The sequence below is a fragment of the Chroicocephalus ridibundus genome, chromosome 3 (assembly GCF_963924245.1).
Source record: "Chroicocephalus ridibundus chromosome 3, bChrRid1.1, whole genome shotgun sequence".
NCBI classification, from domain to species: domain Eukaryota; kingdom Metazoa; phylum Chordata; class Aves; order Charadriiformes; family Laridae; genus Chroicocephalus; species Chroicocephalus ridibundus.
In genome coordinates, this window is record NC_086286.1 from 24795603 (window position 1) to 24823393 (window position 27791).

A 27791-nucleotide genomic window follows, 5' to 3' on the forward strand; every position below is an offset into this window, starting at 1 on the left:
AGCAGGGAAAAGCGGCGGGGGGGTTCCTTACCGGGGCTACGAGCCATTGCCCAAGTTCTGCCGCTTTGTCTGACTTGCCCAAGGGCCCGGTGTGTCGCGCTGGAGCCGGGCCGCCCTTGCACTGCTGCTGGGGCAGAGGGGGGAGAGGGGGCTCCCATGGCCACGGCACGGCCCTTAGGGACCGGGCCCCCACTTGGCTCCGTTTGAAAGCGTTCTGGTGGGCAGCTGTCCTTTCTGGGGGAAAAGGAAAAAGAAATAATAATCGGTGAACACACTGTAATGAGATGAGGTGGTAGGTCACAGAGACGAAGGATTTCCGAACGTTAAATTTTATATTTTATATTGGTTTGAGTTGCATGAACCCAGAATGGATTTGGGTTTCTCGCTTTCTTTTCGGTGTTCTCCTTGCTTGCTTGACAGGACTATGGTAAAGCCTTGTCAGGAGTTAAACAAATCGGCACTTACTTTGAAAGCAGATAGAATATCCTCATAGAGCAACATCGCAGCTTAAAAGACAGTTTTAGCACGGTTCATGGGAGATCACAGCATGATTTGGTATTGACAATAATAATAAAACTTCCTTGGAAAAGGAAAACCTCTTCATTCAGTACAATATGGTGTAGCCTTATCTTGTCTTTACTAATAATTAAATGCTAGAGAACTACAAGCTTATTTTACCTTGCACTAAGAAATCACCAATAACTGCAAATATCAGTTATAACAGGATTCTTCCCTCTCCCCCTGATATATGAAAGCGGGAAAACAGTTTATTTGGGTGAGTTAGGTATTAGAAAAGCTGATGTAAAAGAAAGTTTTAGTATGGTGCATTAGAGTAGGTCACAACAGGTTACAGACGGAGCCAGATTTGAGTCCTGAACTCCAGCAGACTGCCCTAACAGCGTTGTTAACGCTCCCACCTTTATAACTGAGGATATAGTGGATAAACACAGCACTTCGGCGTTTGTCAAAAAGCTGCTTGAATGTAATTCTCATATTTCATGTGATCAAGAGACTGACCACAAATATTTACTATTTTTATATATGTAGAGATCCTATAGAATTATTTTTTAAAATATTATATTCACAGTACTTTTGGATTAATTAAAAAGGCTAAAATTGTTTATTATGGTGAGCCAAATTTCCAAAATTTGTATACATTACTTTGATATCAAACAAAACAAAGTTGAGAAATGAGGTGAGATAAGATTGGACTTGACTAAAGAAATGGTTTAGGTTGTTGTTTTGTTTTTTTAACGTGTGTACGCTAATAGGGCTCATACCATCCTTCTGGAGATGTTAAACCCCAGGTTCAATTTTTCAGATGAAATGGGTTTTGATTCGAAGTGATGCGGGGCCTGTTCTGGCTTTGTTTTTTCCTGATATTGAGGGGGATACAATCCCACTGAGAAGTCTGGGAACCTCGCAACTGGAAAATCCAGCTTTAGGTATTTCAAGCTGGAAACTCAAACCCAGAAGCCGTCCTTGAAAATTTTGACCTTTATTATTTAGGACTGTGGTTCACAGTCGAATGTGATGATCGGTCACTAGCAAAGTAGAGAAAGATACAGGCATTGTATGAGATGCTTTGGCGATAGTTTGATTTTCTAGCTGAGTGTGTCTCCACGCACAAGTCCACTAGTTTATTGCTTAAATCCAGAGCCCAACCGCATTACTTACTATTCTTTTTATATCCCAGTGCTCATAATGTGTTGTTGCAATATCCAGATAAAAATGTTCAATGCCATTTACAACAAGGAATCTGCCTTAAGCAATACTATAATCAGTAATAGCTAATGTTACTGAGAGCAACAGTTTCTGTAAATGACTTATCGCCACAGGAGTTAACAAAGCTGCAGTTGTGTTCAAAACTAAATAAACACAGACATCCAAGAAGGAGAATATAAATTTAATTGGAAAAAAATGTGTCTTACAGAATGTTGTGTGTGATCAATAACTGTTGCTTCTGTCTCGGTAGTGACGACGATTATAGGGCCAAGCGATGTTTGTGGGTACTTGTTCAAATAGTGGGTTTCTGCAGCGTGAGAAAAAATAATTTCTGACTCAAACGCATCCACTGAAGAAAGGGTGGTTGCATTTATTCACATGTTAATTAATCTTCCCTTTTTGCTCACACTTTTTACTGGCATACATATACTTCCTTTCAGTAGATGAGAAATTTATTATTAAAAAAAAAAAACAACCAACCAACAGACAAACCCCTACTACTTCCCTTGGAAACTCTGAGGTTGAATACAAGTTACTAAATATTGCACTGTGTTTCAGAGGGCAAATATAAATATATAAAGACGGTTTGGGATTTTGATGTCTTGGGTTTTGGAGCAGGGGACAAAGCTACTGAATTGCAGTAGTTCGCTAAACTACTGAGTTGTTTAAATGAGATGTCCGGCAAGACCTCTCACCCCTGAATTTTTATCACTTTTGTCTGTTGATAAATACTTACAGCAAATGAGGGGAAAAATACCTTGCTTTCGTTTTCACTTCCCTTGCAGTTGTTATTATATCTAAGCAGTTCTGAACACCATCGGTGAAAAGGAATACGGCATGAAATCAGAATAAGCAGGAAATGAAAAATGAGTAGTCTCTGCTTTATAATAGATACCTGTAGACATAGGTGTGAATGAATACTGATTCATTTATACAGTTCTTAAATGGAAAAGCCTTAAGTTTACAGGAAAGGTAAACAGCACGTCGTAGTGCATTAGCAGATGTTGGTGTGCTCACTTTAGGAAACTGGAGAGCAGCGGTCCCCTTGATATCCCTGCAGAAAATTAGATCCTGCCAGAAAGGAAAGGAGAGCATATAACTGTAGGAGTTCTGTTGAGAACGGAGGGTTAACAACTTTAATATTGTATTTCTTTTATTACTTTATCTCAGTCTTAACAAAATTAAAAGTGGGTTTTTTTTCCTTTGTAAATGCCCATGTTTTATTCTATTGGTATATACTTAAAATTAAAACAATCTTAAGAATAATGTAAATCTCAGGCTTTCAAATGTTGCAAGGGTCTTATGTGCTTACTGCATGTGTAAAATTACCACTAACTACGGTAAATAATGGTACATGTTGGCTCAGATTCAGCTGCTGAATAAATAGCAATTTAGGTCTTTTTTATTTTTTACTATTATGCCATATATGAAGGACCCGGAGCTCATTTCATCAAGCAGGTATAGAAGTATGCTTAGGATGTTGATTGAATGTAGTAAATACATTTGTAGCAAAACCTGCTGATAATGACATGTTTCCATCTAAGTATTTAATCTGTTTCAAAAACTGTCATTCTTAATAGAGTAGTAATAACGATCTTAGAAATTACTTCCCCATATTTATATTCTGTCACCAAAGAAGACTTATTCAAAGCACAGAAAGAAGTATTTCTCTGTATTTTCTTAGCGACTCGTGACCCTAAGGTGCAGCAGCACTGGCATAATACACGCAATCTCCCTCCCTCAAAACACTTGCAAGAATAGTATGTTATTGCCTATGTGTGTCTTTTTTTGAACGTACATCAGTAATGCATGAATGGCTCTGGCTTTTTGAGCACAGAGGGGAGAAAAGATGATAAATCAATATAAGTTCATTCTAAGTAACTGATTAAAACTCCGTTCTGTTTCCATTGCAGTTAACACCAAAACTCTTGTGACTTTGAATAGCCTCCTCTTGCTGTTTGGGTTGTGGAAATGCCCAGAAATCCCGGCCGGCGTTTTGGTTTTGTTGCGCATAAATAAATAGAAGTAACATAATTTTCTTTGTTGAAAGCTATGGTTTCAGGTCTTAATTTTTTCATAGACTTCTAATTAATAGATATAATTGTCTCCCCCCTCCCCAGCTCCGCCTGGCCCTGGAAACAGTTATCAGGTCCATGTGTGACGCATTTGGTATTTTGTCTTTAACTATTTCAAACCTTCATCCAAATGCAGGTCAGCAATGATTTTTTTATATTTTTTTTTCACATGTATCAAATACAAATCCTTACATTGGTGCCCGTCTCGGGAAGCTGCCAATTAATTGTTGCTAGTTTTAACATCCATTAATGATGACTGTTAAAATGGGTGAGGAACTTGCCCGTTTTCTTCCAGTTAGGAAAAATGTTTGAGTAGAACTGAACTAGGTAATTCCATGCATATGCTTATCAGTCAATGCTTTCTGAACAAATTATATCACTATTTAACTTTTTTTTACGTTATTTTTTCATATTTTCATATTCACAAGAAAACAGCGAGACATCTAAAATATACTTGAAATTTGTAATTAAAAATACAGATCTTTAAACAAGGAATGAAAAAAGTGCAGACTTCCGAATTACAAATTAGAAAATCTTTTTTCCGTTTCTAACTTGGATTTTTTCCTGAATAATTTCCTTCCCTCCTCCCTCCCTATTCATATTGTCCACTTGAGAAATTTGGGAAGTAGTATGTATTTTAGTAGGATACAGCGTAGTGACTCCTCCGTGTTCAGAAGATACTTGGAGCTCTTCTTATGATGTCTTTGCACCAATAGAAAGTGTTAAATATTTTTAGGCCGATTGAATCTTTTACGTGTGACAAAAAATACAGTAATTCTGTGGTGGTTTCCACTGACACATGGAAATCAAAAGATTTTGCAGCTGTACACGTACATATACTGCTACTGACATCAGGGACTTCTGGGGTAGGTGGTGGTGGTGTATTCAGGGGAAAAAATAGAAATAAACGGAGCTTATACTTCTATCTTGGGTAATACTACCTTTTCTTATACACACAATAGATAAATTTGGGCTTTTTGTTTTTCTTTTTCTAATCTGTAAAACATCTGTCCAATGGAACAAGTGAGATGGATATCTATCTATAGATATCTATGACACGCGTATATCTCTCTGTGTGTGTATATATATATCACATTACAGCCAGGGAAAAATCTACTCAAGAAGACAAACTCGTTTTAAAGGAAGTGCTACACAAAAGAGGAACTTCATGGGTCCGAAGCTGTCTGTCTTGGTAGAATGAAGAACTTATTGAAACTGTAGCATCCCACCTTCCTTAAGCACAACTCCATTTATGTAAGGAAGGATCACCAGTAACAGACCCATGTAAGAGTGATCATAGTGACTGAGTTATTTCTCTGTTCCTTTACTACCCCTTAGCTAGCAAATAAACTTTCGTCAATGTGGCAAAATCAAAATTCTTTAAGACGAAAAACAAGCAATAGTTTTAACCTTTAAATCCTGGGGAGCTTGGTGGGGTGTTTTTTGTTTGCGGTTTTTCGTTGTTTTTTTTTTTTTTTTGATTGATTGTTTTGTAGCAAGCAACATTCATAGAAAAATATTCAAAGTGAGTGGAAAAGTAATGGAGCGACTGTGATGGGACTGGCATAGATCTTTCCTAAACTAGCAGAAGATAAAGCCCAAACCACTTGTCATTGGAGAGCTAATATCTTTAGATCACATGGAAGTTCATCTGATCTGTAAGTCTGGCACCGCATCCATTGAAATTGCTGCGATTTGTGTTCCACAGTCTGGAGCTTCTGCAACCACACCTAACTTTTTATGAGTGGTTTATTTTGATGTTATAGTTTAAAATGTTTGCCTAAAACAGACATGGTAAACCTGTGATTGATTATAATACTTGACATTTAATGAGTGAATTTGATCTATTCATCTGAGGTGTATGAAAGACATAACTTTCATATGTCTTGTAAGACATATGTAAGACATAAGAAACCCTTACTTTCATATAAGGAAACTGAGGCACGGAGAGAGTGACTCTCAGAAGCCCAAGTTCCCAATGATATGTTGGTGATGGATTTAGAAATACAGAGCAGGCTGCGTACACCTGCTACACACAGGTTGTAGCCTCACAAAGCACATGCATTTTATGACGCCTTAACAAACTACTAAAACTTTGTTCCGACTGTTTTCTCAAGAGCTTTGTGACACACTTTCATTTAGTGGCAACATCAAATGTCTATAAAACTTGTAGCTTGTGGTCACCTGTAGGAGGATTGGAAGACCTGTTTATCTCTCCAGTACCCAAATAACTTCTTGAATGTTAACTCCTGTATTTGTGAGTATAACAGCAGAATTACCTGAAATCAGTGGGAATTGCTCTTGCATAGCAATTTATTGCACTGAGGCCACGAGAAGGAAAACTAGCATCCCATGTTGTACGTGCTCTGCAGCAGCATAAAGACGGGAGAGAGAAACTGAGGTGTAGTGGCAAATAGCGAAGGGCCGTTTTCATTGGGCTTGTACCTAAAGAATTGTACCAAGAAGCAGCATATACTGTTGGAATAGAAGAAACTGCTTCTGGATGTTAACTCTGGGTAACATACTGCCCTGGTAACTTAGACACAATGTGATATCCTATCTGCACAGGTAGGAATGTAGAGCAACAGTCTCCTAACAACTGGAAATTAATACACCAACCTCTTAAAAAGTCATTATTCATAAAAAAGAGGCAAAAAAAAAATGATTCAGGCAAAACCGTGTATCCTACCGCGCATCTGGATGTAACAAATCAGGGTTAGGAATATGGTTTTATATTAACAGCTATTAAAATAATTGGTTGTTGACTGTGGCCATGGTTTTTATTTTTCTGCAGTCTTATCTGAACATCCATGTCCCAGAGGCTCAGAGCAGGGGCTGAGACTGTGGCTGTTCAGGTTGTGTGCAAGCCTGATAAATGCAGGGGTCCTAGCACGGGGATCACTGGAGTTCTCAGGATGGCTCTAGAAGGACTTGGATGGGGTGTTCATGAGCTAGTGGCTTTACTTCTCAGCAGAAATTTGGTAGCAAAACGTTATGGCGGTCTCCTAACTAGGAAAATTGCTCTAATGTAATGAACCATACCACAGTATCCAATAGCACAGGGCAACAAATTGCCCAAAGTAAAATTACATGTATTGAAGTAAGTGAATAGAGAAAATAATGGACACAACTAAACTCTGGGTAGCATATATAAAGAATAGTATTAGTCAGTTTGGAAAAACTGGTTTGATAACAGAGTCAGTAATATCAGTCTCCCTGAGGTTTCTTTTAATTCTCCTGTAACTAACACGAGAACTGGCTTCAGCGCAAGGGAACTTCAAGAACACGTCCAGCAATGATGTTTTACGTATGTCTTGTAGTGTGCTGGTGGACACAGACACTAACATACTCAACACCAGGCTGAAAATTTTCAGCCAAATAAGAGGCGTGCTTCACCATCTCATGGGAGAAAGCAAATGGGGATACAGAGGTGTTTGCAAGGGAAGCAGCTCCCCAACGTTAGCTTCTTCATTCGGAGGACGCGCTCCAGCTCAGCAGCCTGGCTTGCGAGTTCTGCCACACCTGGCTGGCCACCAGCTCCCTCCTCCCCTGCCTGCTTCTTTCTGTGCAAGAAGGCAATGCCAGGTGGCTACGTCTGTCCTCTTTTCTTGTCTTTTTTGGTTGGAGTTGCCATCTGAGCAGAGGGGTAACACGGGGAAGGCTGATCCCTTTCATGACCTATTCGGGGCTATGACTGTCAAGCCCCAAATCAAAAAGACAGTACTCTGCAGTGGGTCTCCTTTTGGTGAAAATGCTTGAAACTCTGCCATCTAACTACAGAGCAGATTAAACGACTGGCACTATTTTGAAGCATCTTTTATTCTCTTTATTTTCTATTTCGTTATCTACAAGTAAATATATACAGATTTGGAGGACATCCTTTATATTCCTTCCTGAATCTTCTAAGAAGCTAAAAACAAGACCAAAAATTATCCCTCCTTTACTAAACTTATTAAAAAAAAAAACCAAACCAAAACAAAAAAAAACCAACAAAAATCCTCCACCCAAAACAACCCCCCAGAGTTATTAGATTACATATTTTCATAGATATTTAGATAAACTGGGACATGTTGTCTTAGATATCACAAGGTCTCTAAAGCTTTATAAACATTATGTTTGTAAGCTGTTAAGGAACTGTGATTCAGCAATGCAATGGAAATATCATAGCTAAAAAGGAAATAAACAACTTGCCTCCTTGGCAGAGTTATCATCACCCTGCGCGTAGGAAAAGCCTCTGTAGCTGGCCGCCTTTGCTGCAATTACTGGCATACTTTCTTCCCAGGATATCCTGTTGTTTGCAGTGCTCTCCCCGCAATCGTTTTTGTAGGGCTTTTGGATACAGGAACTTCATCCGATGAAATGTTTTGTACGGCACCTAACAAAATTACCTTCTTACCCCGAACAATGTTGCTATGCTATGCTGTAAACACCTAACGAGAACACATCTCTGTGAGCCTAAATCTGGAGCAGTTACCCTAATTTTTGTAGAAATTGCTCTGCGTTGACACCGGGGCAACTCAGTTGGGCCCGATGGCAGCTGGTCTCTCACCCTGCCTTCTGTGGCACGAGAGAAGGACCTGGCATTTGGGGACTTATTTTTGCAAAAAGTTGAGCACCTGTAATCCTGCTGACATCAGCAGGAGAGGAGAGCACGCAGCTCCTGGCAGCAGCAAGCCCCACTAATTTCTACGCTGCCCAGAAATTAACTTCCAGAGTCCCCAAATTGTCATTAAAATTCAATTGTTTCCCTTCACATTTAGACATCCGCCCATGGAAAAACACCTATGGTGCAATTTCTCCCCCTCTCCCTGGGGGTGGTACCAGGAGATTAGGTCATGAGGAGGATGGGAAGGTTGCAGCCCTAATGGCAACCAAGAAGACAGAGGCAAGAAAATGAGCTTACCTTGCTGCCCTAAAGTTAAGCAGCAATCCACATGGCTCCAACGCTGAAATGCGTAATAACGTGGTCGTAGGATTTCACTGCTAAAGATTTTGTATTGGTTCTCCTTCTGTCTTGGCTATAGAAATATTTATAACTTTTAATTTTATTGCTATTGCTGTATAGTGTGTCCAAAATATCATGAAAAGACACAATTTCTCATTTTTTTATTAGAAATTGAAGATAGGTCCCCAGGTAGTATAAACTGGTATGACTCCACTGATGTCACGAGAGCTATGCCGGCTTTCATTGGCTGCATATCTGGTTTCTAGTTTGTGGCTCTGACCAGCTAATTACCGAATAAGGCTTCACCATACCATGACATTCATATACAGTAATGGAATTCAGGGTTCTGACTGGGATTAAGCAGTTAAACATAAGTAATTGCATTGGTCTGTGGAATAAGATCTTTTCACTTTTCTCATCATTTTCCATCATGAACAACTAGGTTAAAATTGGTGTCCTCTCCTTCCCGTCAGCTTCTTGGCCACCTGCTAGAGACCCGCAGGTATAAGAGGAAGGATGGGTTTAGTATCAGCACATTTCACATAGGGCTCTAGAAACGAGTATCTTTAATGCACACCAAATGAGCTAAATTACAGGGAAGTGTTTCCAGCTGGCATTCCAGGGCTGTGAATGCACCCTGGGAACCCAAGGTCCAGCAGGCTCTGTCACCCTGACTGATGCTAAGAAAGGCCTTCCTACAAGTTTCCCTACACTGTTTTTTACCTGTATCTATCACATCTTTGCAAGTACAACTTTTTGTGTGTGCTTGGGGATGTACTTGCAGATTTTGAGAAGTCAGAAGACTCACTGAACTTTTGAAGCTGGATACTGTCAATGTGCTTCAAGCAGGGTCTAGATGGAGTTGACATAGTTGAGGTCCGTCAGTCCAAATTTGTTTAAGATCCAATACTGACCTATTCATATTTTGACTTCACATGCCAGGTGAAGTTCTGCAACCTCAGGGAAGGCTTAATTCATACACAGTGTTGGGTTTCCATAATGGAGTGTCACATTCCACCGGAAGAGGTGCTTTCTTCTCAACTGCAATAGTATCAGTTCCTCTGTCTTTATATAAAACGTAGCAGTTAGAGAGTTCAAGTTCAGGGATGAAAGGTTTCATGTTTCCTCTTCTTCCAGTCTATACACTATTCTATGCATAGGCTTCTTCCGCTCTTCCTTTTGAAGCTCTACCCATCAGTGTTTGAGGTTATTCAGGCCATAGAGAAGGAACAGCAAGGAGCATGATGGTAGCCTCCTGTGAGAACACTGAATTATGTGGGGTAATCCTGGATCTCTGGCTTCCAGGACTCCTTTTACACGTAAACACTAAGAATAAAACACATTCACAGGCTTCTGAGAATTCCTGAGCTGTGACCTGAATCATAGATAGAGCCTATCTGCCATTAAACGTAATACCTTCTTGGTAGCCATTCCTCTTCTGCAACCTTTGGCCTAGTGATCTGTTTTGGAGAGGCAAGAGGCATTTTGGAAATCTTGCAGTCAGCACCCACATACTCAGGAACCAGGCCCATCACATACTGTTTTGTACCGGCACTTTCCCCAGTATGTCGCACGTACTTTGCACACACAGCACGGTTGCTTAAGTGAAGACTGTTAATTGCTAGTTATCTTTGTATTTGTGTAGCGTGTGAAAGGGGAAAGGGCTTCAATTCTGTTTGTATTTTAAATAACTGTCTTGGCCGTTATACAATCCAGAGTGTTTATATTTTGATGGAATGCAACGTTTGTGACTGATGTTAAAAAGAAAGGAGCAGGTATCGGATTCGGCCGAGCAGTTTCCAGAGTTGGTCCGGACTGGGTCAGCCTTGCACCCCAGCCGGCTGTCAAGGGCATCTGGAAAGGTGCCATTTAGCACTGTGCAGTTTGGCTGCTACCTATATGCAATATTATTACTTGCTGATGGCAGTTTGGCAACTTTTGCCTATATCAAGCAAGCCAAATTCTCATCCCTTTACTACTTCATGGAGTTAGTTCAAATTCCTCTGACGCTAGGCTTGATTCTCGTTAGAAGCCAGACTGCAGAAGCTGAGAGGTGAGCTCGCTTATTCTGAGCAGACTTGGATCTCGTATTAGGTGAGGGCCCCACCCTGAATCCTGATCTCTGATAAATTAACTTTTTAACATCGCATTACCATTAGTGTACAAGCCAAATGTCTACATAGATATTTATGTTCCAACAGCCAAATCGAAGCTCGTTTTTTTTCTTCTGATTTATGTTATGTTTTACAGACATGAGTAATCCATGTGGGATATCTTTCCCACAGAGTAAAACCAATGTAAATTCACATGACTCAGGGATTTGTTTCAATGCTTATGTATAAACTCTCATTAGAAATGATTATGCTTGAAGATCAAAAGAAAAGTACACTCACTTGTATTAATGTTTAATGCATAATTCACATTGTTAGAACAAAAAACAAAACAGTCGGTGGTTGTTATGACAAATATTAAACACTGGTGCTACTAACCAATTCTCATAGAGGATCCTTCATTCCATTGCATTGGCTGTGCGCTGAGATTTCTTCTTGCGTGTGTTGTGCCATCGTCTCAGAGATTAAGGACGCCTTCCCCACTGGATGAGTAATTCCCCTATAATGACAGGAGCCAGGGATAGCCGGGATACCCTACCACTGCTGGTGGCTCCAACACTCAGAGACCTCTCAGTGGAAGCAGAGTGTAGAATAACCTAATCCAATTGTTTATACAAGTGGGATTTCAGATTGAGCATGCTCCTATATGGTCCAAAACTCTCCTTGCCTTCAGTCTTAGTCCACTTTGAGCCTTAGTATCAAGAGTAGGCCCATGGTCAAGGTTACCCATCACAACAGAATTAAAGAAGAACTTGATTTCTTGTTTTTTGCTTATCCACGTTTTACCTTCTTTATTCAATGCTTACTTTCTTACCAGAAAGCTTCTTAAATAGGCAGGTTCGGTGTTAGGGAATCGTACATGAAATCTATTCCCTATACCTGCAATCAAGACCAGTACAGCAGAGCAAAGCCATGCTCGTAATCACAAATCAAGCTTAGGAAGAATCTTACGTATGGCGTCATTTGTGGCCTGTTACACGGAGCAGTGGGACTACTTCATCTGCGTAAGGGAAGACCCCTGGGTACCCTCTGCCTTCCCACATTACAGCCTTTCACATAAAGTAGGAGTTGGGTTTTTTTACCTTCATAGCTTTTATTGGCTTTTCCCATGTCAGTGTTTAAAGGGTCAGCAATTTGTACCATCTAGTTTTTATATTTATGCTTCTTTCAAAAAATTGGCTGTTTTACTAGCTGAGCTTACATAATTTCTTTCTTGTCTATTTTTTTCTTATTTTTTTTTCCCTAAACAAACACGACAACAACCAACCTTGAGTTTAAAGTTTAGCAGTCTTAATTTATGTCATAGAGTCACCTCTCTTCCCAGAGAGATCTGTGGCACAGAATGAGACCAAACGACATTTGACAAAGTTTCTGCTTGGCACAAAGTTGCAAAAAAATCTGTATGTATGTTCTCATTATCCTGTTGGTAACTTTCCTGTATGCCCATAGTGATACAATGCACCCGATTCAGAGCGGAGTAGCTGCCTGAGTTTCAGGTAGGCTCTTCCTGATTCAGATCTCTGTAAGCAAACTATAAATAATCTCTCTATTCTTAAGGTGCCTTCTGAAGGCCCTGTTGTTCTGTAAACCCTTCTATGAGGTTCCCCATTCAGGAACTAATATTGTTGAATTAGAAGGGGTGCTACTGCTTTGAATAGTAGGCAGTGAAAAGTACAAGTGGGCCATGGATGCTTAAGAGGACAGAGCAGAGCTTTGGTTTTGGTTTTCCTTTTATTTCTAACAACCCGCTCTGAATATTTATGATCGAGAAGCTGGTATTTTCTCCAGTAAAGAACCTATTGTCTGCTTTAAGGCAGTTGAGAACTTACTCAGAGCGTACTCTAGTTAAATTGCTTATTTTTAGTGGAATGCACGTGGCATTGCTATCCTGGAATTGATCACAAATACATAGCTGTTGTGGGGTTTTCTGTTGAGAGAGAAAAACCTGAAATGAATTAAATGTGCTTCACAAGGAATGAAGCAGGTCATACATTGGGCTAAATTAACCTCATATTATATAGAAAAACTAAACTCTGTTGTTTTCTCCTGTGGGACTTTTGACTTGCCTACACACCAAATTATTCCAAAACACTTACTGGGTACACTGCAGTAATTACGCTCGACTAAACCCATGTATAGACCAACCTTATGCCAGCATAAGAATTCACTTTCATGAATTATCTTAATCCACTTTGAAAGTGGACTAAGTGAAACCAGGAAACAACTCAGTCATTCCAGAATGAATAAGCTATCTGAACACAGTTCTGCTTTACATTCACATCCGACCTTATTCCAACATAATTTTCCTGGGCTGAGAGGCTCTTAGGACATATCTACATAGCAAATGAACGCATGATTATAGACATACCAACCTCTCCTTTACTCTCACTGGCATGACTAACAGCAGTAATGAAAGATGGTAACACTGACTTCAGTACAGCCTATTAACTGGAGCATATATGCAGTTGGTTGTGAACAGCCTCTGCTGAAATCCACCTCATCACACCCTCACTTCAGATACAACTCACGTCCCTTAGACTAATACTGGGGTTGGGAAAGCCTCTCTGCATTTCTGGTGTGTACGCACACCAAAAATTGCATATGCGATAGGGCTGTGCAGCTGAGCTAAATGGAAAACAGGTGAATTTAACTTCAGAGGTTAAACACGTTGGAGAAGCATGGCTCACACATTTTTAATGTACACGCCTTTGACAAGCAAATAAAGTGTCAGCTGTGTGACGGCGGAGGCCAAATTAAATATGCTGTAGACGAGCACAACTCAGTTGATTTCACTAGGGCTGAATTTGGCTCCATAGGTGAGATCTTGCTTATTTGACTAATACTTGTTTTGTTGCCTATCTGCTCATTTATTTTAATGAAATTAATGCATTTTAATGTTCCTTTAAGTGCATTCCAAAAATAGCAATTTGATTAACTAATTCACTTTTAAAAGCGTAACAATCACAACTAAAAATCTCCCTGTTAGCTGAGGTATGGAATAATTGCAAGTAGCATCTTGGGTAGCTATGCCATACCCTTCATCCGTTTAAACAAATTCCCCACATCAATCAGAAGGGCCTCACTTAAAAATGAATGGCGAAATACAGACAACAATCAAGCCGTACACAGTGCTTTTCAAGTCTACCAAAAAAATTTATCAGTAATGTACTCTGTACTCTGCTGAGGCAGTACACTTAAGACGGGTAGGAATTTAGTCTAAAAGCATTTCAAACCAATTCCAAAACAAAAACATAAAACAAACTTGTCTTTCTAGTCAAGCCAGAAAGCATCTTGAGTAGCTTGGGTTGAAAAAAAAACAAAAAAAAAACCCCCAAAACAAAACAAAGCTTTGAATTTCAATCTCCTTAAAATGATGCTTGGACTGCACTATATTCCGAGAAGGATTTCTTTCCCCAACTCTTTTTTCAGTTGCAACAGACGATCTCACCATTTGAAATAAGGTGCTGTTCGAGAGCACAGAGTCCAGCAACGGAAAAGGTGTATGCCGACTTCTCCCTGACTTTATCTCCTTATAGAAACTGCAATAGCAAAACCTGATTAGTAACAATATTAAGCAAAGACAATTTTCCCTTTTTTATTGCATTTAAATGAGGAAAATGAAAGTGTTAATGCTAATATTAAGGCTAAACTGAGGCAGTTGCAAAATAATAATTGAGTTTCAGCCCTGCTACATGTGTCCCCCTGTGAACTCCACCCGGCTAGTTACACGTGTATCGGCAATGCTGTAACTCGTTATTAAAATAGGTGGTGGGAAAGGCAGTATGGAAGAGGTAAGCTTGACTTTGGGCGCTGCTGGGACGCTCTGTGGTCACTGGGCAGGTGGTGTGGCACCTCAGCAGCCCGGGATACGAACAGCGCGCATGAAACGACTGATCTTTAGCTACAGAAGCGATTAAGTCTGAGCCACTATGGACAGTTTCTTTCTTAAGTGAGGCCTACCTCTGGAAATATTTTTTGCACGCAGGTTAAGTCTAACGTGTAAGAGGGTCCCTTGAATTTAGCGGGGCCATTCAGGTAGGATTTGCCTTTTAAAAGTACAAAAATGAAGGAAGGAAGATGCAGGTGGCTTGCCAGCCCCTACCATTACTCATTAACACCGCTCGTGGCCTGCACCGTGGTCACGCCGGCCTCGGCGCTGACTGCGGGCCTAAGCTCCCTCTCTCTTGTAACCTAAACCGTCCTGCTTTCGCTAACCGGCGCCCGGCAACCCCGGCTGCCGGGGCAGGGAGAGAAGAGGGTTCGAACGCCCGCGGTTCAGCCCTGCCAGGCTCTGCGCCCGTCCCCGGCTCTCCTCAGCAGCGACGCCATTGTGATCGCGAGTCCCCAAACCACCGCCGCGCCGCCCCCGGCCCCGCGCTGCCCGGCACCGGGGGCGCCCCAAATTCACCCCGCTCCCACGGGAATCCCTGCGTGAGGGGCTCCCCCCCCCCCCCATTACCGCCCCCCCATCACCCCCCGCAGGGCTTGGAGGAGATTTGGGGGTTGGGGGGTTGGGACGCGGCGCCGGGCCTGCACGGCAGCAGCGTTACTCCTCGCCTGCCTCCGTCTTGCATCCGGATGCATTTTTTTTTTAAATTTTAATTTTTTTTTATTTTTTTTTTTGGTGGTGTCCTTCCCCCCGCCCCGCCGTGGCTCGGCAAACGGCCTGCTGGCGGCTGGCGGCGTGTCTGTGTGCCCGCCGTCCCCTGGGCGAGGTGTCCCGTCCGCCGCCGGAGGACCCGGCCGCCCGCCGCATCCCGGCTGCCGGGGAAGGGGGCACACACACCCCCCCCCCGCCTCCCCTCGCTTATCGCTACGGTTTGGGGGGTTTTGTTTGGTTTTTGTTTTTTTTTTTTTTCCTTTCCAGGTGGGAGTTGGCGGTGACCGGCGAGGCTCGCCCGGCACTGAATGTCACCCTGAAGGTAAAATGAAAGACAAAAAGATGAACGCATGCCTGCTCCCCTCGGCCGCGCTCCCCCGCGCCCGCCGGCGAGCGGCCGCCACCATCGCGGGGCGGCAGCCCCCGCCGCGCCCCGGATTTCCTGTCCCGGCGCTTTATTATTTCGCTTTAGGAAAAAAAAAAAAAATATATAGAGAGAGAGATAAAAAAATAAAAAAATAAAACCCACCACCCGCATGCAAAAGAAACGTGCACGTACCCGGTAACGAGCCCAGGAAAAACCCGGCCGCTTCCCCCTTCTCCTGCCAAGTTATCATTGAGAAAACAGACAGGCGGCGTGACGTCCCGGGTCAGGCCGAGTGCGGACCGGCGCTACCAAGGCGGCAGGGAGGCCCGGCGACGCCGACGGGGACGGGGAAGCCGGGCCCGGGCCCGCCGGCCGCCCGCTCGCCGCCGCCGCCCGCCCGCCGGGCCCGTCCCGCCGCCGCTGCCGCCCCCCGCGCCCCCCGCCCCGCCGCCGCCCCGCCGCCCGGCCTGCCGCCCGCCGGCGGCTCCCCCCTCGCCGGCGGAGGTCGCGGGAGCCCAGTTAAAGGAGGCGTGTGTAAAGATTTTGCAATGTCCCTGCATGGTGTTGTAGACTTTCCTAGCAAAGAAACCGGCTTCGGCTTCTTTAAAATCCCCGACGACTCACCTGATTAACCTGCCTGCGGTTCTGAGCTGACCAGGTAACGCCGAGCCCCCCCCTCCCCACCCCGCACCTCTGCGAGCTGACATTGCATCGGGGGCATGTTTTTTGCTTGGAGACGAGCCGCTGCCAGAAGCGCTTCCCCCCCTCCCCCCCCCCCCCCATTCCACCTTCAGACCTTGCCAATTGCACTTGCTCAGAGTCATTCCCCCCCCCTCCGCCCCCGCAAAATCAGCTTCGTAAAAAGCCGCACAACAGCAACGGCCACCCGGGGTTTAGTGGTTCTCGTCACTCGGACAATTATTTAAAATTATTGGGCCGGGGGGGGGGGGGGCTGTGGGGGGGTGACGGGTAAGGGGGAAAATGATTATTTTTTTCCCGCTGACAGATCCTGCCCCAGCAGGTTTTGTGTGCCCCCCCCTTGCCCAGGGTCAGGAGTGCCGGGGAAGTGACGAGGCTTTAGCCAGCAAGAGTTTGGGGCCGGGGTCCCGGGGTGGCTCTGGCGGTTGCGGGCGGGCAAGGGGGAGCGGACTCTCAAAGCCGGTGCCGGGGCGCGTGTGATTATCGCGACAGCTGCCCGCATCGCCCTGCCTCTCCCCGGGGTGCCCTTTCGGGAACGCCGAAGTGTCCCGGCTGCGGCGCGGCCCGGGCAGCGGCGGGGCCCGCCCGCCCCAGCGGGGAGAGGCCGGCGGGGGGGCTCCGTCCTCGCCCCCGTTCCTCCCCCGCCGCCCTCTCCTTCCTGAAACACTTCTGCGAGCGGCTGGCGGGAGCCGAGCAGGCCCGGCGGGAGCCCCGCACGCCGGGCCGGGGAAGGGGGGGACACACATTGCTGCTGCGGGGTGTCCCCGTATCGCCGCCCCCGGCGTGGCCGTGCCAGGCGGGACGCGCGTTGCTCCGCGTTGTGCCGCGGTGTCAGGACCCGCAGAGGGGACACGCACACACAAAGGCAGGGGGGGCCGCTCGCACCCGAAACCAGGAGGGGTGAAGGAAAGTGTGGAAAGTCAATGTAGCGTCTGCGCCTCCTGATACTTCACCCTCCCAGCTCCGGCCGGGGGGGGGAGGTTAGAGAAGTGGTGGCGTGTGGGGGTCTGGATGTGACCCGGCTGTGAGGAAATTTTATTTTTTCCTGATTTTTTATTTTTTTTTATTTTTTTTTATTTCCCCCTGGGCATTAATGCTATGAAGGAGCGAGTGGTCTGGAGGTATATTTTGAAGTGCTGCAGGGGAAGTGCTCCGAGGACTTGGTCTAGTTAATATGTTTCTCGTGATAGCAAAGAAGAGAGGACTGCATTTAGGAGATGACTAAATAATGGGGGAGGCAAGTAAAAATGAGTAGAATATAAAGGAGAGGAAAATGAAGGTGAATGGTAGTGTGGGAAGGCAGGCGCTGAGCAGCTTGGGTTTCTCTCCCGTAATTCTCCTCCCCTCCCCAACACCCCCTCTCTAACACCCCCCTCCCTCCAATCCTGTCTTTTCATACTATTAAGGAGACTCTAACAGCAAACATAACCCAACAGAAAAACAGATGACCTCCCCCACACACTTCAACCTATCTTCTTTTGTGGCCGGGAGGAAAATCTGAATGCCCTTTGTATAAAACCACCAAAGTTTCAAGCATTTATTAGCCACCCTGTCTCAAATACATAGTGTAAAACTTGCCCGATACATTTTGGCATTACTTCCCTGTTTTATTTCAGAGGACAAAATGTTCTGGTGTAGGATACCTACCGTCACTTTCGGAACCGGAGTAGTTTACAATATAACCTACATTAGATTATACATGGTGCGTGCGTTGCATTTCCACTGAAAATAGCCAAAGACTTAGAATGACGAAGCGACTCATGTGGTTATGATCTTCCTTGTCTTGAGAGCATCAAGGTAGCCATGGTTCTGCATGCCGGAGAGGGGGAGGGTCCGTGGTGTGAGGGGTTTCGTGTCTGTACGGGAACCTGGCAGGTCTCCTTTTAGAGGACTTTACAATTTAAAATGTGACGGGGGCAGAAGGTAAACACGACATTCAGTGTGCTCAGTATTAAAATAAGGAAAACAAATTGATTGCATTAACTGTGTGTGCAGTATCACAGTTATTCCACAGTACTTTGTCAGAAATTAAAAGGTTACCACTAGAGTACTATATCCCTATCTCAAGCCTGGCACCACTTATTACTGCAACGGTATTTCAATATTAAGTGATCTTAGAGATATTTCATCTTTCATTTTGAATCCTGAATTTGAATCAGCATTAGGATGTCAGGGCTGCGAGATAAGGTATAACAAACTAAGTAGACAGCTGAAGGGCTCCTGGCGAAGGTGTTGCTGAGAAGGATATCTTGGGCCGTTCGCAGTAACCTTGTTTACAGGGACGTTTCAATTGCAACCTGAATTTCAGTGAGAGGCTGCCTGGGCTAATGCCTGCGTGTCTGAAACTCATCACAAGTGTCTTTTGCGCTTTAAACCTTCTCTCTGCCTTCCTTGCATACTCGCAAAAACTTTTCTGGAAGGTTAGGACGATTTTCTGATATGAAAATTAAGATGTTTTCCTAAGAGGAACCCTGCTCTTTGAACTCAAGTACATTAGCAACAAAGTATTCATGAGGTTTGATTTTTATTTTTTTTTGGGTTCTCTGATGTGTCGGGATCGGTAGTTACACCAGTCTTTTTAACTTCACGTATACAGCTTTGATTTATTATATTTAAGTCTTGGTGGTTTTGAACATATTTTGCAGCACATGAAGTCGGTTCAAGTCAGAATGTGAAACGATGCATATTGTAACAAGGATCAGTTTTGTAGCGATGTGTTATTTTTTTGTTTTCTTTTCCTAAAGCTGTTCCAGGAAAATCACGTGCGTTTAGCGAGTGGGTGCTAAATGCCAGCAGCCACACTGACGAAGAAAAATGCTGTTGAAATACTTTGGAATAATAAATAGGATACGTAATGGTCAACCACAAGATAAAAATTTTACACAGTGTTTTTATGGCTCTAAATTGGCTGCATTGTAAACCAAGCTTACTACTCTATTAAGTCATCAGAGTTTTCAATTATTTAAGATTTCTAGTCAAGCTATCTAATATAGTCTTCATCGTGCATATCAGAAAATTATACATGAGGTTGTAATTCCTTGTTGTTGGTATGTGAGGGCTTTGTTGCGGATGGGGGTTTAATTTTGGCTTATCAGGACAAATATTGCAAAGCATGCACACAGAAAAATGATATGGAAATAGCCCCAGTCCTACGAAATGGGGATAGTTACAGCATTGAAATGTACCTAATACAATTTGAGATCCACTCACTAAGAAACCTTGACAGTATCTGCCTTGCAGGTACCGTGCGTTTGGAAATACTATATCTCCATTTAAATGCAGATCTTCAGTTTTCTCCAGGGGGCAGTTGGTGAAGCTTTCGATTGAACCACCGGTACTAGAAAAACTAACTGAAGATTTACCCATGAACAAGAGACCCTTTCAAGTCTGCCTTTTTGAAATAATGATTATAACATTTCCTAATATTGCAATTTTATATTGATTTCGAATGCCTTTTCAAAAGTCACAGGAAAGGAATAGTGTCTTTTACTCAAGGTAGGCCAATGTTTGCACACTTGTTTAGCAACTTTAAGAGAGAGAACTGTTACAAGTAAGTTCTTTGTTTTTACGTGAGTGTTGTGTTTGCATGTGAGTTTTGTCAAACGGACAGAGTCTTGCTTTGATTCTGACCTAGATTCCTCCTGATTATTCCTATACAGCTAGTACCTGCTTATTTCCCACTGTGAAAATAGGAGAACAACTGTTGATGCTATCTAGCTGGGGCTGCATGGGCAATAGGCACGCACATCCAGTAATCTCCCTTCCTTCTCCAAGGCTTCATTAGTAACAGATAAAATAGCGCTGCAGTCCAAAAAGAGTGCAATCCAATATTTCCTCTCCTGTGAATTTTCATTCTTTGACGGTCTGATTCAAAGGGAGACAGGAAAAAACCACAACTGGGTGGAATGAGTGAATTTATTCCTCTTTCCAGATTTGGCACACAGATTTCACACACTTGCAGGGATGAACAGGGCTGTCGATTTATTTGAAACAAGTCTCAGATCCAGCTTACTCCACGTTTGCTTGAAACTCAGTGCCAATAGGTGCCAGTCCTCCTTAGAGGGCCTCGTCCCATCCAGTCCCGTTTGCTATTTTGTTTGCCAGCTGTCTAGCTTGCGGCGTAACCCAAGGCATTAAAAGCCCAGGATGCAGGGACCGGGAGCTCCCTGTTTGGGGTGCAGGCAGCACAAACTACCTGGTGCAGGGGAGACAAAAGCTCCTGGCCTTTCCTGTGCTGGGTGCCGGCTGCTCCAGTCTCCCCTTCATGGGCAAGGGTGCAGCCCGGGGATGCTGCCCTTGTCCCTGTCCATATTATGCTCACCTGTTAATGGCATATAACCCATCGGCCTCAATACCCTGGAGAAAACATGCACTTCAGTCTCCGCGTGGAGTTCAGGCAGGTCTGCAAAGTCCGATCTTACATGCAGCAGCGTTAATGGCAGAGCTCCCGTTCAGCTTAATTGATATTCCTATAAACATCTGCAGGTTTCTGTTTCTGCTGGAAGCTACAGCTGGGTGGACTTCTTAAATGAATGTTTTGCATATTGAGGTTGAAAGGAAAGTTGAGCCTGATACATTAACTTATCATCTGTGTCATTCTCTTGACATCAGTTGGATTACTACAAGCATATATGACAAGGAGATTAGGTGCAAGATCTTCACACACACATGCTTTTGTTACCATGTTGATCGGTGGAGATGTTACTTCTCTGAAAACCTTGTTCTAAGTCAAGTCTAGGCAAGCACAAACCTGCGCATGCATATGCAAGTTGAGCAGGGCCTATCCTTTATAATACAATTTTTTTCCTTTAATATCTGAGCAAGATCTCCTATTATAACTCAATCATTAGGGGAAAGAAAATGGAACTTTTCTCAAACAGCTTTTCTGTTGGGGAATCTAGTGGCAGTTGCTTTGAAGCATGTGTAATTGATTATCATACATTTATTTTAAAAAGGAGACATAACAAGGAACCTAACATGATGTTTTGGAATATATCTTCTCTCCACAATGTTCTTGAGGGAAATGTAAGGTTGCAGGCATCATTTCATGCCCTGTATGTTTTTGAACATAAATCAGAGAAATTGTTGGAGAGTTATAGATGTTCATAGCAACTGTAGCTATAATAAACACATGCAGTATATATTTTCCAAGCTATTTCGTATGGGTGAAAAGCTGAAGCTGGCGTTTTGTACGAACAATTCAACTTAATCACTGAAAATTTATTTCCTAGTTAGGGTGGATTACCAGTGTAGCATGAAGTCGTACACCTTGGTTTAAGTTCATCTGGTTATGAAGCCTCGGTTAAAATTGAGAAAGAATTTAAATTGGATCTAGACACCCTGAATGAATTATTCCAAACATCAAATTTATTGTGATGCCGCCATGGCAATATTTACATCTATATTATCACCTATATTGGTTTCAAAGCATGCTGGATACTTTAGAGAGCAAACAAAAGACAAGAATTTTATGAAAAACCAAACAATTTTAATTGAACACATTGCACAAAATGTAAGCATAATAAATTCACTAGGAAAGAGAATCCTCAATGATAAGGTAGTGCAGAGCTGCTGATGGGAACAACAACTAACTTAGGTATACAAATTTCTTGATGATTGTGTTGGTTTTGGTTTAAAGTCTTAATAGATTAAAAGGGAGAAGTGACTTTTATGGAGGAATTTCAATGAGGAAAGCGTAACTGCTCAGTATGTGAGGATGAGGAAGGTGTTCCATACGTTGACGAGGACCCAAATGCATTAAAACGCTAAAAAGAAAATCCAGTAGTCACAGTTAATATGTATATGGATAGGCTGGGCATAGGACAAGTTCAGGATCTGTGCAGAGATCAGACAGGTCTAAATGAACAGTTTCAGACTTAATATTTAAGCAAAAGCCTGAGTGCCTGAATAAAACAGGTAGGATGTGTTTCTTGGGAGTCTGGCCTTCCAGGTGCTTTCAGGTGTAACTCTCATTACTCCCCGTATTCCTGTTGGGTTCAGAGATTGATAATTAAACCCGATACTGCTTATTGAAAATTTTGAGACTAGTTAAAAAGTGTGACTTTTAAAAGGGTCACTGTGCTTCTGCTGGACTTCTGTTTTAATGTGGATAGTTTCAATCATTCCTCTTTTATTATGAGAGACAGAAATCTCTTTTTAAAAGAGAAAGCTGGTCTCTCCCGGAAACAGCGTTTTAAAATATACAACTAATATCCTGAGACTGATCCTAAAACTGAGAATTTGCTGTTTTACTTGTTTGTAGTATTAGCCTCTTGATGATGTCTTCAAATTTTAAGACCTCCATGAATTAAACAAGAAACTTTCTAAATTGTTACAACTGATGGACATCAGGAAGGCAAAGCATGGCCCATCTTGGGCACCAGTACTAGCTTAGACTTCAGAAGAGCAGGCAGGGGGGTTGGTTTCCAAGGGTCATCCTTTCCACTGGGGACAGGTGGAGGAGGGATGGAGACATACAGCTTCTGACATTGCCTAAGCTCAGGGTCACCTTCCCCTTCTTCATTTCTCGCATAGCTCTTCCTCCTCTCCAGGCATTTTTTGCAGCCTCTCCTTAGTAGCCAGGCCACTTTACCCTGTCCTCTGAAGGTTGGAAAATGGACTTTGAATTGTGCTCCCTGCTGAATACAACGCTGTGAAAACAAAAACAAAATTTAATGAGAATATCAGAAAAGAGAGAAAGGGGAAGACAGAGTGTCGCAGGTTGAGGTATAGCTGGGCAGACTGGGAAGAGAAAGGTTTGGGAATTCCTGGGTGTCCCGTGGTCGGGATCCGTGTATGCTTTTACAAAAGAAGGGAGCTGAAGGAGCTGCATCCCTGTATCTGTATTGACCCAGCTGTGTCGGGTGGGACACGACTATAGAGGAGAGGTAAGGAGGAGTGGAGTCTAACCCAGAGCGGACGTCCTCCAGCCTTGACAAGTGCCAGTTGGGCTGTGTGGGGTAGGACTGCTGAATCCAGTTGGATTACTGCTTTTGTGCTGCATTCAGGAGTCTCAGCCTTTCTGCGCAGGCACTTGGGTATTTAGAGGCTCTCGAGGAAGAAACTTCATTCACTGAAATTCCTGCTTCCACAGGGTACTTGTCTTAAATTAATGTCTTGAGTTCCACCTGACAAAAAGAGCTTGTTTTACTCGGTGCTGGATTTCTTGCTGGATTTCTAACAGATAAAAACCCTCTCCTGCCGTATTTCAGGGACCAGGTGGACGAGGGTTGAGAGGGAGGTATGCAGGGTCTGGGCAGCAGGCTGGGCACTGGAGCACAGAGAGCAGGCGGTCCAAGGTCACGGTCCTTCTTACGGCACAGCTGGGAGCTGGACGCACAACCTCAGGTTTTAGTCCTTTACCCTTCGACACGCAATGCCCGTCTCACAGCTTGAGCAACGGAGGCACAGAAACTGTGCTTTTTGCAACACGCATTAAATGGGATGGTACCAGTTTAGGCATGGAAAGGTGAGGTGATGTGTCGGAGGTAATGCCCGCAGTCAGTGAGCCCAGCCTCGTAGCCAGGATTTCGATTCCCTGCCTTGCATTGTCTCTCCAGGGAGGAAAGCAAGATTAATCCTGCTGGTGCCACCACATGCTTTCATTTCTTGGTGTGACACGGTCCAGGGGTGGACAGTATCCGTGTCCCAAAGGAGAGAGGCAAATTTGGATGGAAGTGCACGTTGAATCAGTATGGTTACCCTGCTATAAACGGTGCCTACCTTTTCTAAAAATTATTTTTAGTGTTTTACTTTGTTACTTTTTTTTTAATCAGAGGGAGGTGGGGATATGAACTATGAGTATCTCTGAAAATTAGGCCACAAACCCTTATACTTGTTTGTGCTTGTGAGTGAGCGTGTGTGCGCGTGTGCAACGTGCGTACGCACACTCGGATGTTGTGTATGCACAGGATCTCAATTATTTTGCTCTTTGAATCATCGAGCATGCTGTCTTCATGTACTGTCAGTTTTGGTTTCTGCCCTTTGGAATAAAGTTCAAAATATTAAAGAAATAACACGCAATATACTAGTAGCTAGAATAGTCAGAGCGCCTGAGGGGAAAAGAGGGTGGTGAATAATCTCTTACAAATGCCCAGAAAAAAGCCCTTAACTCCTCCTAACCAAACTCTGCAATGGTGCACTTTTAAAAGGGACTCTTCTAAGTTTTGTTTCTGAGGTTTGCTGGTTATACTGGAGAGAGCAGTAGGTCCCGTTTGGAAAGCAACGTGTAAGCTCTACGGTCACGCTCTGACCGCGTGCTGGGGGAATGTATGGTCCCAGTGACTCTTTGGAGAATCACCCTGGGCTAAGTGGCGAAACAACTAAATCCAAATTAATTATTGACAATTCTTTTCACATCAAATGTAAGGATGTGTTCGGAGTATTGCCTCCCAGTTTAAGAGTTGAAATAGTGCTAGCAGAGGTATTCTTTTTAAATGTTGCTTTTCTGGTCTTATTAGTTTACTCGAACAGCAGTAAGAACCGCAGAAGCTGATGCAGGTTCTGCCCATCCCTGCTTGGTTCTGGAGGGCAGAAGCAGGAGCTAAGGGGGCACTAACAGATATTTGGAGTTACGCTGGGACTTTGGTCCGAACTTTGCCGAATTTGGGATGTTGCGCTCCACGGTTTTAGTCCAATGGGGACCATGCTAAAAGGCTCTAGCTAAGATACTACGTGAAAGAATCAGCCCCCTCCCACTCCCAAAATCTTTTGACTTGTACTCTGTATCAGAAAAAAAAGCACTGAGAAGTGTGTGACTGATGCAAGGCAGGCTCGGGCTGAATTTAGGATAAACAGGATGCCTATTGCACTTAATTTAGCAATTCTAAGGCAGAAAATGCTTTTGGGCACAGCTAACAGCTTCTCATCTGCAAACGCCACAATCAAGACAAAGCAAAATACATTGTGGCAAATTCTGCAGTTCGCAGTCGTGACACAGTCAAAGCCTCCTATTGCAGCGCGGGAGACTCCTGCGTGTGTCACGACTGCCTAGGATGCAGGCTTTCAGAGCGGCGTTAATAAAAATAATACAGTAAATACACGGTTTCAAAAGTCCTGCAGGACATGCAGCAAACGCCGGTGATTCGAACTGGGTGAAGTTGTCAAAGGTTGCTTTGCTCTCCAGAGCCTGGCAGTAGCTCCACTGAAATGTGATGCCATTGGTTTTCAGCAAAGGTTTCTTTCTGCAGGGCTGCAAACAGAGATCAGCTGCTACTGTGTATACACAACTAGGGAGCAAATCAAGCAGCACATTTAAGCAGCCTTTTTAACCCTGAGACTTTCCAAGATTTCTTCTTCACACAGGAAGTTTCCTTTATATTGTCAGCTGTAGCACTTTGCTCATGTAATGAGATCAGAGCTAGGATCACTGCTGCACAGTAGAAAGACTTCCTTAAGACATTTGTCCTTGAAACTGCACCAAACTCTTGGAAGAACCCAGAACCTGTAAGTATGTATGATATAGGCAACAATAGCACGGTGCAAAGCTGCAATCAACCATTATACGATATCCGATTAGCAGGGCAGGAGGGATTTTTCTGTATTTTTTTTTTTCGGATGTTATGTTACATTCATTTTCAATTTGTTCTGAGGAAACAAATCAATTCGGGCTTCTGATACAGTGACTTTGCAGTAGATGAGCTAGTAGTAATATGTTTGATTTAACTATTTGTTGCTCTCATGTAGCTTGTGGGACAATTATTGTAACCATCAAACTATAGAGAACTTTTCTTATGTTTTTAGGCATTTTAAAGCATTTGGGGGTCCATCTTGCAAATAAGTTTTTGCTTTGCTTTTTGATTTTGGCAACCCCACCCTACGCCAAACTATAAATAACAGGGCAAACGGAATTAATGCGCATTGTTCTTAGGTAGCAATAAAATATATTTGTTTGCAGGCTTAATTTAGTCGTTAACAACATTGCACTGTTTGGGGTGGTTTTTGTCTTAATTGAATTCTACTCAAGGCTGTCTGTTTTGTGTTTTACTATCTTGTCTGTGTCTGTTTAAGTTACTTTGCCGGGACTGCAGTCTGGTTAAACCTGTATTTAAGCACTATTTATATTCTGAACACATTTCTGGTAAAATAAGTGTTTGAGATTTATTTTTTTTTTAAAGCCTTAAACAGTATAGTTTTATTAGCAGTGAGCGCCAGAGAAGGCACAACATGGATGAATGTCAGATGTAGACCACAGAACCTAAGTCTTCCGTGCACTAAGTCTGATCCGAACGTGTCCACTTTTGCGACTGCAACTAATAAAAGCCTTGAGCTCCCTTTCAATAAATTTTTCATACGTAGCGATACCTCTGTTTATCGGATTAATTTCTCCCAGGTTAGCCTGATTGATAGCTGGATTGTGGTTTCTTAAGAGCTTTCTCCATGAAACCCCACCGAAGAGCTGCATTCCATTTAACCAGTGAATGTAAAAACTGGTAACCATGGATTCAGCCACCACTAACTGTCGAGAGCAATGACTTGTTGTAAACAATACAAATGAGCCAGGATAGCAGAAGCAACCAGACATGAAATGATTTTAATAGAAATTACGGTAAAGGTCATGTGATACTGTATCGGCTTGAATTCAGTGTTAAAGGGAAAGTATTTCAGTTTTTCAGGTTTGATTTAAATTGCACGTCTCCGCTGGCTTCACGTTTGCGTAAGACCCCCAGAAGGGAAAATGAAGCAGTTCTTTGGAAATGCCTCTGCTTAATTGCACGTTGTGACTTAGGCCCTGATCCTGAAAATGTAGGAATAACTCTAGCCAGTGGGATTATTCACGTTCTTAAAATTAAGTATTTGTGTTTGCAGGATCAAGGCCTTTCTAGGTAAGTTAGTACGAAAAAAAGTAATTAGATTCTAAGGAAATAACAAACTTGTCACTAAAGATAAATAATGGAAATGCAAGTTTTAGTAGTGTTGTGTCGCTCAGTTAGAGATTTTTATTTGCTTCTTTCAATAACATGAAAACAAGTTATATTTATCCCTTCATTTTTAAATGTTATGACTTTCATTTCTCATCCACCATTCCTCAAATCCTCTTCCTAATTTATAGCCTCTCTTTTGGAGAACTGGTAAACCATAGTGTCAGCTCTTATAATACAGCATGATGATAGGCACATGCAGATCGCATGAGCAGCCGTGTGTCCTATCTCAGGAATTTCCATCCCTACAAAATCTTTGCTGACTCCCAGCTGTCACATGGCTGTCACTCACAAATTCTAACCATAACCAAATCCTCCTCCCTGGGCATGCGCTCACCAAACCTCTCTAT

At 43.1% G+C, this 27791-nt stretch overlaps 1 protein-coding gene and 1 long non-coding RNA gene across 20 annotated transcripts in view; one reads left to right on the top strand and one right to left on the bottom strand.

The window, feature by feature from the left end:
* ESRRG (estrogen related receptor gamma) overlaps nucleotides 1–27791 on the top strand; it is a 408609-nt gene that overhangs the window by 4463 nt on the left and 376355 nt on the right. For 2 of the 19 annotated variants that reach the window (XM_063328439.1, XM_063328450.1), the window contains exon 1: nucleotides 16338–16481. The exons of 9 other annotated variants lie outside the window; for them this stretch is intronic. Coding sequence is in view for 3 of the 10 variants with exons in the window: in XM_063328434.1 (XP_063184504.1) it covers nucleotides 25869–25966 (98 nt within the window). In the remaining 7 variants the exon portion in view is untranslated. Of the gene's footprint in view, nucleotides 1–15644; nucleotides 15779–16332; nucleotides 16482–25744; nucleotides 25967–27791 lie in introns of those variants that run through there. 8 more of the 19 variants (XM_063328454.1, XM_063328453.1, XM_063328434.1 and 5 more) reach the window with 6 other exon arrangements.
* Nucleotides 11130–16252, bottom strand: LOC134512760 (uncharacterized). Its single transcript, XR_010070228.1, has 2 exons — nucleotides 16016–16252; nucleotides 11130–15772 (listed from the first exon to the last, which is right to left on the bottom strand). It is a non-coding gene; the product is annotated as an uncharacterized LOC134512760 (long non-coding RNA).